This window comes from Rhipicephalus microplus, unplaced genomic scaffold (assembly GCF_043290135.1).
Source record: "Rhipicephalus microplus isolate Deutch F79 unplaced genomic scaffold, USDA_Rmic scaffold_829, whole genome shotgun sequence".
NCBI classification, from domain to species: Eukaryota; Metazoa; Arthropoda; class Arachnida; order Ixodida; family Ixodidae; genus Rhipicephalus; species Rhipicephalus microplus.
This window is the reverse complement of record NW_027465383.1, coordinates 2,128-13,430: the sequence shown is the minus strand read 5'-3', so window position 1 is coordinate 13,430 and position 11,303 is coordinate 2,128. Positions and strand designations below refer to the sequence as shown.

Below are 11,303 nucleotides of genomic sequence, written 5' to 3'. Positions count from 1 at the left end.
GTTGAGGGTGTCACCGGGAAAGACCATCGTGTCTGAGAACCTTTCTACACTGGCCATGCAGGTGTTGCGTGGCGAATGGTTTATCACATGTCACACGCGCACAGATTGCAGCTTTGCAGTAGCCTTCCAGCACCGCAACAGCAGCAACTACAGCCCCCGCAGACTTCGCCCAACACCAGTGACACCGAAGGCGGCCGAACCACAACCAGTAACACCTGCCCACTCCAGCTCGCATAGAGCTAATGCATTACTATTTTCACTATTTTACTCTATGGCTAATGGACCTTTTTTACGGAGATGAGGATTTCCTCTTTTCTACACAGTTATTCAATCGGGCCGCGTTTGCTGCCACCGGGTGGCACGAACCTTTTCGAGGCAAACGGTTCGGTTCACCCAATAGCCGCTTAAAACCGGCTTGACTTGGCTGAAAACGTATGAATAGACGGCGACAGAATCGCCGTGTTGGACATTTTTTTGGGGACGTTTAGGTGGTGGGAACGAAAGGTCTAAGGTTCCTCACTAGCTTGTGAGGATCTTTACCGTGCGGGTGGTTATTTATCCGTGGTCTTTGCTTGGCCGGGAGCCTCATGCATTCGTGAGAACCGCCTCTGCGCATGAATACGTGGTCTCGTTCTGTAATACTGTCTATAAGCAATGTGGTAACGACTTGCCCGATCATGAACACCGTGTGTTATGCTATTTGTGGATGTATGCCGTACGTGTATGTCTGGTAAGTGCGTGTGTAGCGTAAGGATCGATGTGTCGCTTCGGTGAAGTGTATGCTTGCGCCAAAACTTTCATTGAAGCTTCTTCTTGCGTAAGTGCGTGAGACAGATACGAAATGCACAAGTTGGAAGCGATGGACTATTACCAGGCGTTCACACGACGTTATTTTCCAAGTGGCTTAAATATGTTGTCGCCGAATACGATAATCGGTTTTCTAAGCTATGTCTTTTCTTGTGGGTGTATACAAAGAAAAAAAAGAAATAAAGTTGAAGATATGCTGGGAGCACTATAAATATTCGCTCAAAATTGCCACCTTAAGCGTCTTCTTAAAATTAAACAGTGCCGCAAGGCAGTCGTGCCTTGCGGTGAAGTGCACGCTGTGTATTGCGGTAAAGCATACATATTGCGCGCGCTCGTGTTTAAATTGAAAATGTAGCACTGACATTGGGCCTCGTGTGTGCACCTAAATTGTACACGCGCTATCCTCTGCCTCATCAGTGACGATGCGGCAGTCAGTATCGTCATCATCTTCAGCTTGTGTAACAAGCCCAGAACAATTTACCTAGTAAAATACATTTTGTGGCAGGCAATTCGCAAGGCATTCAAATTTTAGTTCATTGCAGGATTAATTCAAGATTGTTAAATGGCACCTTCAAATAAACGAAACATGCATATGAGAGGCTTCAGTCGTACTTCAAAATTTGTGCCATGCCTCAAATTGAAAATGATTATAAAGGAAATATATGCTAAGTCTGGGTGTAGATTACCATTCACAATTCAATTGCCATTCATATTTTAGAAACTTAGAAAATTTGTAGCTCATGTCTTCTTATTGAGTAAGCACGAAAATAACTGTTGAAGGCCGTACGACGTAGGTGTTGAAGAATGGTCTACAATTACTCACACAGTTTGCAAGAAATAAATCTTTGAAACCTATGTCGTGCCAGAACTAAGTGAAGGGTGGTTAGAGGAAACTGGTTATGACCCGACATAATAACGCATGTTCGAACGTCTTATATGGGCTGCTTGTTGGCAAAACGGTGTGGTAATTAGGTAAGTGCCTGCAGGGATCTGCGCCAAGAGATGAAACCTGCTACATCTTTTTCATAAATTTCATTATTTGTGTCAAGCATGCGTGCACTCTTCGTTGTTGTGTTCTCTCAGGGTGCAAGTATATGGCATACGCTTGAAATCCATACCTTACCCCTGCGATTTGAAGATGTTATCACAGTGGACATGAACGTGCAATGTAGTTGAAAACGTTGCTGGGCACCAACTTTCTTAACAATCTGAACCCGCTTATACTACAAAAGTTACCACGTGACTTCAGCCAAATAGTTTCTAACTGTTGTGGTTACTGTCAGATAAAAGTAATAATGAGCTAGTTGTGCTTGGACAATAGTCTTGCTTTACTGTATTAAAATACACTAATTTAGTACCTGCATATAGAACTGACCACTTATTTTTTTTTATTTGTGGTCCTATTTGTTACAGTTTACTTTCAAAATATTTCATACAAGGTGGTTAAGTTTTAAGTCCATACAGTGGGCAAATTTTATCAGCAGTACCGCATGCTGTACAATCACTTTTACTTCTCCTAGAAAGCATGGTGTTCCACTATTCCGGTATGTCTCGGCTGGGCTTCTCGACCTCGACGACTGTACATGTCAAACAGTTTGCCAAGTGTAACTACTTACTCCCCCATAACTCTAAATTTTGTCGAGCCATAATAAATAGTTGGCAGTAAGAACCAGTTACAAAACCCTTTTTTTATGAAGTGCTCTTTAATCAGGGACCTAACAATTCTGTACATAAACGATGACAGCAACCACTTCTCCACAGATTGAACGATTAGGTTGTACTCATAAAAGCATTAATATAATCAGACTCTTTTTTTTTTTGGAAAGTAAATACAATGCATAAATAGTCTTACCAGTCTGTGATTCAATATTGTAGCTAAACTATCGTTGAAAGCCAGAGTCATTTACAAATGCCATGTGAATTCCCGGAAAGCGCTAGGTAGCTTTATATAAATTGGGGATGTCTGCAAAAAAGCAAAAAGCCTACGTTTATGTTGAGCAGAAGTCCAAGTGAACATGCATGCATATGTTCATGAACTAGTTCCCTGTAACATGTGGTGCAACAGCTCTAGCTTAAAAGCTTCAGGCAGCTTTTATGCTGCTCCAAAAAGATTTTAGTTGCACCACAAGCTCCGGATATGCCTTTCATGAGTCACGTCACTGTGCCTGTTCAGTGTTTAAAAAATAGGTTTGAAGGGGATGGTAAAAATCTTTTTTGAAGGGGTGAGTAGCAGAGAGCATTAATTTATTAAAGTCTTCAATTTTATTATGTTAGCTCTGAGGCTTGCAGGTATGTTAAATTAGCATGGTCATATGAGTAACACCTCATAGGTCAATAATTTTTGGGTTGACAGCAAGGTATGAAGAGACAGGATTATGAAAATTGCAGAAGTAGAAGTAATGAAGTTGTCGAGAAGACTTTGTTAACAGTACATTTACAGGCTTCACGCACAATTTGCTTTCCAGCAGGGTGAATTTACTTTTGCTGATGCTTCCGATGGCGTCATTGCACTTCATAAGCGCTGGTTTTATGCACTGCACGTGACGATCTTGTTTTTTCAAGGTTCATGTACTGATTAAAAAGTATAGGATCAAGAAACTTACATGCTGTCTTAAGGCATAATCATGCTCACCATAGAGGTAATTGGTGACATTTTAGTGAGTTGTATGTGGGAGGTCTGTGTACATAACATCATAGTAATCTTGCAATGCTGTAGCTTTATTTGTGTAACGAGTGAAGCTTCTTTTCCTGTTAAAAATTTCTGCCAAGCAAACAAGTTCCAACAGTAGGATTTGCCCTTGGGTAAAGCAGGTGGTAAGAGTGAGCTTATTCAGAAGCCCTTCAAGAGTACCCACTGAAGGAATTAGTACCTATAGGGCAAAAATTCCAGTGCACCAAGAAGGGCAAGGGAGGACGGTGCAGGTTAACATTTCAGGAGGGCATCTTCTGGACATCATCCTTCTCTAGCCACAAGCTTGTATGGCCAATGTTTAGCAGACTCCTACTAACATAAACTAGGAATAAATGTTGCTTCTCTATTGCAAGATGACACACCATATACCTTTTGAGAGTCTCCTCACCACAAGCTCTTACATTAGCCTAAAAATATTTTTTTTCTACGGTGCCCTTTTTTTTGTCCTAAACAGTTGTCTGAAGCAACAATATGCACATTGTGACAGTCTAGCTGGTGACCACAGAGATGGCTCCCGCCATCACGATGTATACTCCACTCAAAATGTAAGACACTGCAAAATCATAGTCCGGTGTGCGTGTATACGACCTTGGACATGCAAGCAGTGACCACTTCTCTTGTGTTCTCTGCACTGGCAAATGCTTGTTGCACACCTGTTCAAGATTGTGACAGTGAAATTAGTTCTGGCAATGCTGTCTCAGAGGTAAGACTGTGTACGCCCTTAGGAACACCATGGTGGAGCGAACAGAGATTCATATCAAATGTAGTAATAAACTGGCTAAACCGTGGTGATACAAGCACACTTGCATTAATTTATTACATTTTTATTGAGGCAGACATCACACAGCTAAGCCTAGTTGTGATCTCTTTTTATTATTGTCTACATAGTTTTTCCGTTGGTCACAGCACAGGAAGAAAAATTTCTCTGTGGGAGCACCATATTTTAAGCTTGCATGACTCCAATGAAGCACTGTGCGAACAGATATATTGAAAATGTCAATACTTCGTGTCCTATAAATGGTGAACTGGTTTTCACTTTCAGCCGGTGATCCTGCAGGAGCTTTAGCATATACTCTAAGGTCATTTTTCATCAACAATGCCACATACAATAGTTTAACAATGGTTGTTAATGGGCAAGATGATGCATAGCTTCAGGGAGCTAATTAAGCTAAGGGGGAAAATTATAGACGCCTAAGCACCACTGGAAAAATGAAAAAGCACAGAAAAAAAGCATCGGTCGCAGCTGAACTACAGGAAATATTTACACTGCACCACACATTCGCATTGTCTAGAATTTTCCCTAATAATGTTATACCAACCTGCCTAGCAGCAAGTACTTCCGAGGTAATAAAGTGCACAATGACACTTGCATAAGACAGGGAACAGGACGCGAGTTAACTGCCATCTATGTTTGTTTGTGCAGGGTGTCTACCAACCTGGGAAAGTCGGGGAATTGGGGCCTTGCTGGAAAACTGTAGAAACTTTGGTAAAACCTGGCTAATTCATGGAAACTGGCGGCAGTCTGTGCCACCATCACAAAAATAAGCATTACCCTTGATCAATACTCAAAAAGTCACTCCTTCGACTGCAACTACAGTGAACAGCTAGAAGAGGCCTAAAAAAAGGCAATGCATAACTGTTTCTTCTTAGTGTACAAACAAAAGGATACACCGGCCAAAATAACACAAAGTTTACTGATGTTTGGGCACCTGATATTGTTCTGAATGACAGCCATAAGAAAGGTACATCGTATTTAAGTATGACTAGGTGCGTGATGTAAGCACCAAAAGTATATGGTCAGCGTTCCATAAATCTTATTGAGTATATGTGCAGCTGTGTGAATGTGCAGGGATTCCAGGTGCTGGCATGATGCAAGCTTGTTTTCTTCGACCAGAACACGGTTGCTTGACCAGTCAGTTTGAAAGCCTGTATATTCTGCATGTTCAGCGAGGGCATCCAAGGCCACCCATGATTTGGTGACTTCATTTTGAACTGTTGTGTTGTTTAACTCTTTCATTGAAATCACAGGTCTCATAGACTAACATGTTGTCACACTCGGGGCAGACTACAGTGTAAAGAAGACTACAGAAAGTTCGCTCGGCAGCTTATTCTTCCCATTGACTAAAGTGTAGTGGAGCATACGCACCAACGCGTATGCGCCTTCGGAAGACAACGAAAAGCCCGTGCTCTGATTGCGCGAGAACCTGTGCCGCCATTGCCAGACTTGCTGTTCGCCCATTTTCCGTCGCGACTTCGTTGCCGCTCCTCTGTTCCATTAAACATCATCGCATTTGGTGGAGGCTGCTGAGATCCCAAGGCAGACCTGGAGCTCCGCTCTCGCAAGTTGGCCGAAAGACCACCGTACAACATGACTGACGCAGTCGCCAACCAGCCCATCCCAGCACAGCCAGCACCATCGGCTGCCCCGTCGACCTGCCCCGGTGCTACCCGTCAGCGGGACCCACCAATCTTCAGCGGCAGTGGTGAGCAAGACGTCGAAGACTGGCTCTCCTTGTACGAACGCGTGAGTGCCAGCAACAAATGGGACAATGACTCTAAGCTTGCCTATGTTATCTTTTACTTGGCTGACGTCGCCAAGCTATGGTTCACCAACCGCGAAACCGCCATCGCCAGCTGGTCCACCTTTAAGACCCTCGTGACCGAAGCGTTCGGCCGACCAGAGGTCCGCAAGCTCCGCGCTGACCAGCGTCTGCGCCACCGAGCCCAGCAGCCTGGCGAGACCTTTACTAGCTATATTGAGGATGTGCTCGACCTCTGCAAGCGTGTCAACTCATCCATGCCTGAAGAAGAGAAAATTCGACATATTCTTAAAGGCATCGAGGATGGCGCATTCCAGATGTTGCTGGCGAAAAGCCCGACCACAATAGCAGCCCTCGTAAGCCTGTGCCAGAGCTTCGATGAATTGCGTCGTCAGCGTTCCATCGCCCGACAGAGTGTCCCATCACCAGATTCAATCTCGGCCGTCGCACTCGCAAATGGCAACGTTCACCAAGGAACTCTGTCGAACCAGATTAAAGACTTCATCAGGGAGGAAGTCGCCCGACAGCTCTCCCTGCTGCCGCATAGCGACGCGCCCACGACAAGCCTCCCTTCGAATATGCAGCAGGCCATACGCACTGAAATTTGCAATGCCCTCCCTACAGTTCCGGCCTCTTACCCATGCACTTCGGTGCCATCTGATCTCTCAACTGCTGGCTACGCACCAACTGCGCCGCCTTCACCTCTCAGCTACGCAGCTGTGGTCGCGCGGCCCCCACCGCATCCAGTCGCCTTATCGGCTCCACCTCCTCCGGCCTCGCCTCCAGTTTACAGGCCCCCACCTTGCTTTTTCCGTCCATCTAATGAGTGGCGCACCCGAGACAATCGTCCCATCTGCTTCGCGTGTGGCATCGCTGGCCACATTGCACGCTTCTGCCGCCGCCGTCCCACACCTGCGCACGCATACTTTGGAGCTCCTACCTACGCACCGCAGCAGACTACCACGTCTAGATATGAACAGAGGCACTCCGACTCGGATCACCACCCATCGACTGCTCGTTTCTCATCACCTCGTCGCCGATCGCCATCGCCTATGCGTCGTCGACCACCTCCTGAGGAGGGAAACTAATCAGTGCAGTTCCGGAGGCAAGAACTGCACCTTGTGCGCAATTCCCAAGGCCTCCATTTTCGCCGCAAAATGTTGTTGATGTCGATGTTGAGGGAGTCGCCACATTAGCGTTAATTGATACCGGGGCCGCCGTTTCTGTGATGAACGCAAAATTTTGTAGGAAGCTGAAGAAAGTGACCACATCTCTCAGTGGCTTGGTGCTGTCCACGGCTAGCGCGCAACGCATTCATCCCTCGGCTGTGTGTACGGCGCGCGTCGTCATCCGAGACGTTTTGTACGTCGTACAGTTTTTTGTTCTACCATCTTGCTCTCATGACCTTATCCTGGGTTGGGATTTCTTATCACGTCATGAAGCTATCATTGATTGTTCCCGTGCCGAAGTGTCCCTTGTGCCAACATGTGAGTTTACACCACCCGACCGCTCTCCTCTGCTCTGCAAACTCACCGCTGATGACGACATCACCTTGCCTCCTGAAGCTTCGGTCCCTATTAGCCTTTCATGTGTGGCGCAACCTGACGGCACGGTGGTGTTTACGCCATCTCCGGTTTTTACTGAACGCAAGGGCATCGTTCTCCCATTTGCTGTTCTTACAATTGCATCTGGTTTAACCGTAATGCTGGTCACCAACCACTGCAACTACCCCATTGGCTTACTTCGTGGTGAAACGTTAGGATATGTGCAACCTGTCGACCATATCGATGATATTATTCTTCCCGACGAAACGCCATGTCACATTGCTGCAATCACTCATGCGTCTGAGCCGTCAAGTTCGTCAGCCTTCGACAATGCTATTGACGCAGACCTTCCCCTCTCGCATCGCCGCCAACTTGTTGCTCTCCTTAACAAGTTTCGTTCTTCTTTCGACTTTCAAGAACCTGCTTTGGGCCGCACCACGACTATCACTCATACTATTGACACCGGCTCACATTCGCCTCTGCGACAGCGCCCTTACCGCGTTTCCGCCGAAGAGCGCCGCGTCATTACGGAGCAAGTAGATGACATGCTTAAACGTGGAGTGATACAGCCTTCTCAAAGCGCTTGGTCATCACCTGTGGTTCTGGTCAAGAAAAAAGATGGCACCGTACGATTTTGCGTGGACTATCGCCGCTTAAACAATATTACGAAAAAAGATGTCTACCCGCTACCACGAATAGACGATGCTCTTGACTGTTTACAAGGCGCCGAGTACTTTACATCTTTGGATCTGCGTTGTGGGTATTGGCAGGTGCCAATGGCTGAAGGTGATCGCCCTAAAACAGCCTTTGTAACGCCGGATGGCCTATATGAGTTCAAAGTCATGCCATTTGGGCTCTGCAACGCGCCTGCCACATTTGAGCGCATGATCGACACCATCTTGCGTGCCCACAAGTGGAAAACCTGCTTATGTTACCTGGACGACATCGTAGTCTTTTCATCTGATTTCCCGACACATCTTGCTCGCCTCCACGAGATTCTGACGTGTCTAACTTCTGCAGGCCTACAACTCAACTCCAAGAAGTGCCACTTCGCAGCACGAAAACTAACCATCTTGGGACATGTCATCACAAGAGACGGTGTTCTTCCGGATCCCGATAAGCTTCGAGCTGTCGCTGACTTTCCGTTGCCCACATCACTGAAAGCCCTAAGAAGTTTCGTCGGTCTCTGCTCTTACTTTCGTCGCTTCGTGCGCAACTTCGCGTCCATCATCGCACCTCTCACGAGTCTGCTTTCCAACAGCAAAGGCATATCTGCATGGTCACCTGCATGTGACGATGCATTTCACCAGCTGCGCCGCCTGCTGACCTCACCACCTATTCTTCGTCACTTCGACCCTGCTGCGGCCACAGAAATTCACACCGATGCAAGTGGCATCGGTCTCGGTGCAGTTTTGGCACAACGGAAAGGCACCCAAGCTGAATACGTAGTCGCCTATGCAAGTCGCGCTCTCAAGAAGGCTGAATTGAATTACTCCGTGACAGAGAAGGAGTATTTGGCCATAATCTGGGCGCGTTGACGAAGTTTCGCCCGTACCTTTACGGCCGTCCTTTCGACGCAAAAGCATTTCTTAGCTTCCATGTTGGTACATGCACTATTTTGATGTATGTTCCTTCTACATATCACATATCATATCTGACTTTCCAAGCACAGCATTTCTCACATCGGTAAATTTGTGCATATTTGTCGTGGCCACAAATTCGGCTTGGCTTGAAGGCCTTTTAGTTTGGTGCTTATGTTAGAACTGCCATCACAAGAGGTTAGCTGGGCTATGTTTTGCCTTGTATAATATTATTGCTATTATTATTATTATTGGCGATGCAGCTGCAAACGTCCTCCGCTATGCACTTATTGCAGATATTTCAAGAGTAGCACACTCTCTTTTCATTTCATTTCCTTGAGATGGTGTTATTAAATCCATGAGTATTTTTTATCATTATGTTCATAGAAGAGTACGTAAATGAAGGTAGCATGAAGGTAACCAAAACACGCAACTTAGCTTCACAAAAAAAGCCTACTGGCTTTTTCAGCTTGCCTTTGTTGTACATAGCCTGGTCACTCCTCACAACGGTGTTCATGCTGTCTGAGACGCATCTGGAAGCTAAGTTGCATGTTTTGGTTGCTGACAAGGAAGGCTTCTTTTCAACTCTAGATGGCTCTATGTATAATGATAAGGTAGCCACTGGTTTGGAAAAAAGCTGAATAAATCATTTTCTGAGCAACTGCAGCCAATCAATTTATGTGGATGGACATGCATCTTCACTTTCACATGCAAAGTCTGGTGTTCCCCAGGGATCAATCATGGGACCAGTTTTGTTTCTCATTTACATCAACGACATTGGACATGGTTTGTCATCTACTATCAAATTATTTACATACAACTACATCATTTATAGAAAAATTGACAGTACCCAAGCTAACGAGTCATTATAGTTGGACCCTAATAAACTCGCATTTTGTGTCACCATGGAAAATTAACACTTCCAAAACGAAAGCCATGACGTTTACAAGAGCACATAAAACAGAAATGAGTCAATATGATATTCAAGCTCTCCCCATTGAAAAAGTATCCCTATTTAAATATCTTGGAATTCATTTATGTTCTGACCTGCCTTAGAATAAGCGCATTGATATCATAACTAGTGAGGTGTCAAAAGCACTTGGATTTATTAAAAGAAACCTTTACTTGGTGAACTATACCTCTAAAATACTAGCATACACTACACTTGTCCGTTCAAAGATAGAATATACATCCATCATCTAGAACCCACATCAATCATATCTCATCGATTAACTAGAATCAATACAAAATGAAGCAGCAGGATTTATCACCAAGTAGTATTCTCGCAACTGCAGCACTACAAATATTACACACTCACTTTCATTACCCCTTCTTGAAAAACGCAGACTGTCGTCACTGTTGTTGCATTTTCATACATTTTATCATAGTAAATGTGCCTTCATGAAGCTTGTACAAACACACCTCATAATATTTTGAAACATTGATCACCAATTCAAAATACAGCCTTTTTTGGTACACACAATTATGTATCAACACTCACATTACTTCGAAGCACACATCACTGGAACACACTGCCGAGCGACATTGCTTGATTCATTGATCATGCCGCCTTTGTAAACCAATTCAATATTTTCTTGGACATATGACTTACCTATCTGTGTGAGTTTCTAAGTGCATGTATGTGCTTATTTTTACTCTTCTTTCATTGTAAATATATTTTCTCCTTAAAGATGATAGTCTTGCTTGGGATATTCCAACGCAAAAATTTTGGTCTGTCTGTCAGCAAAAAGGCTCAAGTACGACCACATCCACAGCATCCACCAGTATTGCTCAAGTTTCTGCGTTCATACTTGTACTATTGTCAATAAAAAGCAAATATTGAGCATATTTGAGGTACAATATCAACACGTCAATATTGTGCACTGTGTTTATTTATACTAGAAAAGGTATAAATAAGTAATTCTAAGCACTGCAGCTGACAATGCGACGCTTTGCATGGAAAGGCGAGTCTCCTACGCTTTTCTAAGACGATACTGTGCTGCTACCTGTCTTGAAATCTACAAAGTATGGCCTCCAAGATTGCACGCATGCTGCGTGCTGCGTGCTCGCTATAACAAAGGCCATCCTTTCGTTTTCTGAAATTACCGCCAGATGGCACTCATGTCTCACACAACACCTC

At 44.8% G+C, this 11,303-nt stretch overlaps 1 protein-coding gene across 2 annotated transcripts; it reads left to right on the top strand.

Annotated features, from left to right (window-relative positions):
- Window positions 1-558: 558 nt before the first annotated feature.
- Window positions 559-11,037, top strand: LOC142795730 (uncharacterized). 2 transcript variants are annotated; one of them, XR_012893262.1, is made up of 3 exons: window positions 559-730; window positions 4,923-5,124; window positions 10,855-11,037. XR_012893262.1 is itself a non-coding variant. In XM_075886119.1 (2 exons), the coding sequence occupies exon 2, from the start codon at window positions 5,868-5,870 to the stop codon at window positions 7,125-7,127; it is 1,260 nt and encodes a 419-aa protein (XP_075742234.1). In that variant the 5' UTR covers window positions 559-730; window positions 4,923-5,867; the 3' UTR covers window positions 7,128-9,824. The 2 variants fall into 2 exon arrangements, 1 of the variants encoding a protein (XP_075742234.1); XM_075886119.1 differs by lacking the exon at window positions 10,855-11,037 and having other exon boundaries at window positions 4,923-9,824.
- Window positions 11,038-11,303: the final 266 nt, after the last annotated feature.